General features: G+C 33.3%; 1 protein-coding gene across 1 annotated transcript in view; it reads left to right on the forward strand.

Moving 5' to 3' along the window:
• LOC113810792 (NBAS subunit of NRZ tethering complex) overlaps positions 1–2,500 on the forward strand; it is a 33,698-nt gene that overhangs the window by 3,871 nt on the left and 27,327 nt on the right. The window contains exons 6-7 of the mRNA XM_070117173.1: positions 175–315; positions 552–672. Coding sequence (XP_069973274.1) covers positions 175–315; positions 552–672 — 262 coding nt within the window. The remainder of the gene's footprint in view (positions 1–174; positions 316–551; positions 673–2,500) is intronic.

Below are 2,500 nucleotides of genomic sequence, written 5' to 3' on the forward strand. Positions count from 1 at the left end.
TTGCAAGCGATTAGTACACATTAGATTTCTATTCATGGGGAATGTTATATTACATCTTGTGTCCTGAGCAACTGGTTTTACTGCTGTTGTAGAGGATTAGGAAGAAGTTTTGCTTTTATTGCCAGTAGCATAAGTGGCTTATGTAGATACTGTAATTACTCTGTATTTACACAGGGCCTCTGAACTGATACTTGTAGACTATCAAGGCAACATCAGGAGTTATTATGTGTCCCCCACCGAAGGCTACCAAGAGAGCCATGTTTCATCCCTCAGCAAAGTGTATCCCAATGGTATTACGGCTGTAACTGACAGAGGGTAAGATTTCACAGTTTGTATGTAAAAATATATGTATTTTAAGATACCTGTCAAATGACTTAGCAGTGGGTGTTGAAAGGCAAAGATTTCATAACTGATACAAGATTCTATTTACTCTTAACATTTTTTGTTGAACACTTCTTTTTCTGCCTTTACATAATACATCACTTGAGTTTTTGTCATCAGAAGATATGATGGTATACTACTTGTACTAATATTGTTGTGGTTTTTTGCAGGCCATTGTTGATAGTCGCTGGGTCGTGCGAATTTTTAGAGGACAGCAATTTGAGAAACAATGGTTTGGGTCATGGCATTACCATATGGTATATGATTAGTGATTATCCATTCTATAAACAGGTTAGTTGTTGAGGTGTTGTTTTTTACGCAGGTTCAGATAATACTTTTTTTTGTGAATATTTATTTCTATTATCATATTTTTATTCTATTGATAATGATAATGATAATAATAATAATGATAATGATGATGAAGAATATAAGAAATAGTGAAAATTATTTTAATGATAATGATAGTAAAGATGATAGTAATAATAATGATAGTAATGATAATAATACTAATGATAATGATAGTAATAATAATTGTAGCAATACTAATGATAGTAGTAAGATTGAAAGTAATGATAATGATCATGATGATAATAATGATGATAATGATTATAATGATAATGATACTGATGAAGACGATGATGGTGATGAAGATGAGGATGATGATGGTAGGGGATGATAATGTTGATAATAATTATAATGATGATGATTATTATGGTAATCATAATGATAATGGCATCAATAATGGTATCGATAATGATATTGATAGTGGTGATGATAATGGTAATGATGGTGATGATAATGAGAATGATATTAATGAAGATATTGATAATAATAATAATAATAGTGATGATGATGATGATAATAATGATGATGAAAGGATAATTGGGATGATGATCATCATCATCGATCATAATCATCAACGATCATCATCATCATTGATCATTATCATCGATCATCATCACCATCATCATCATCAATTATCATCATCACTGATCATCATCGTCATCGATCATCATCATCACCAATCATCATCATCGATTATCATCATCGATCATCATCGATCATCATCATGATCATCATCTCGATCATCATCATGATCATCATCATGATCATCATCATGATCATCATCATGATCATCATTATCATCATTGATCATCATCATGATCATCATCGATCATCATCATCGATCATCATCATCGATCATCATCATCGATCATCATCATCGATCATCATCATCGATCATCATCATCGATCATCATCATCGATCATCATCATCGATCATCATCATCGATCATCATCATCGATCATCATCGTCATCGATCATCATCGTCATCGATCATCATCATCATCGATCATCATCATCATCGATCATCATCATCATCGATCATCATCATCATCATCATCATCATCGATCATCATCATCATCATCATCATCGATCATCATCATCATCATCGATCATCATCATCATCATCATCATCGATCATCATCATCATCGATCATCATCATCATCGATCATCATCATCATCGATCATCATCATCATCGATCATCATCATCATCGATCATCATCATCATCGATCATCATCATCATCGATCATCATCATCATCGATCATCATCATCATCATCATCAATCATCATCATCGATTATCATTATCGATCATCATCATGATCATCATCATCATGATCATCATCGATCATCATCATCATTATCATCATCATCATCGAGCATCATCATCGATCATCATCATCGATGATCATCATCATCGATTATCATCATCATCGATCATCATCATCATCGATCATCATCATCATCGATCATCATCATCATCGATCATCATCATCATCGATCATCATCATCATCGATCATCATCATCATCGATCATCATCATCATCGATCATCATCATCATCATCATCGATCATCATCATCATCGATCATCATCATCATCATCATCGATCATCATCATCATCATCATCGATCATCATCATCATCATCATCATCATCGATCATCATCATCATTGATCATCATCATCATCGATCATCATCATCATCGATCATCATCATCATCGATCATCATCATCATCATCATCATCATCATCGATCATCATCATCATCGATCA

Source organism: Penaeus vannamei, chromosome 39, assembly GCF_042767895.1.
Source record: "Penaeus vannamei isolate JL-2024 chromosome 39, ASM4276789v1, whole genome shotgun sequence".
In the NCBI taxonomy this organism is placed as follows: Eukaryota; Metazoa; Arthropoda; class Malacostraca; order Decapoda; family Penaeidae; genus Penaeus; species Penaeus vannamei.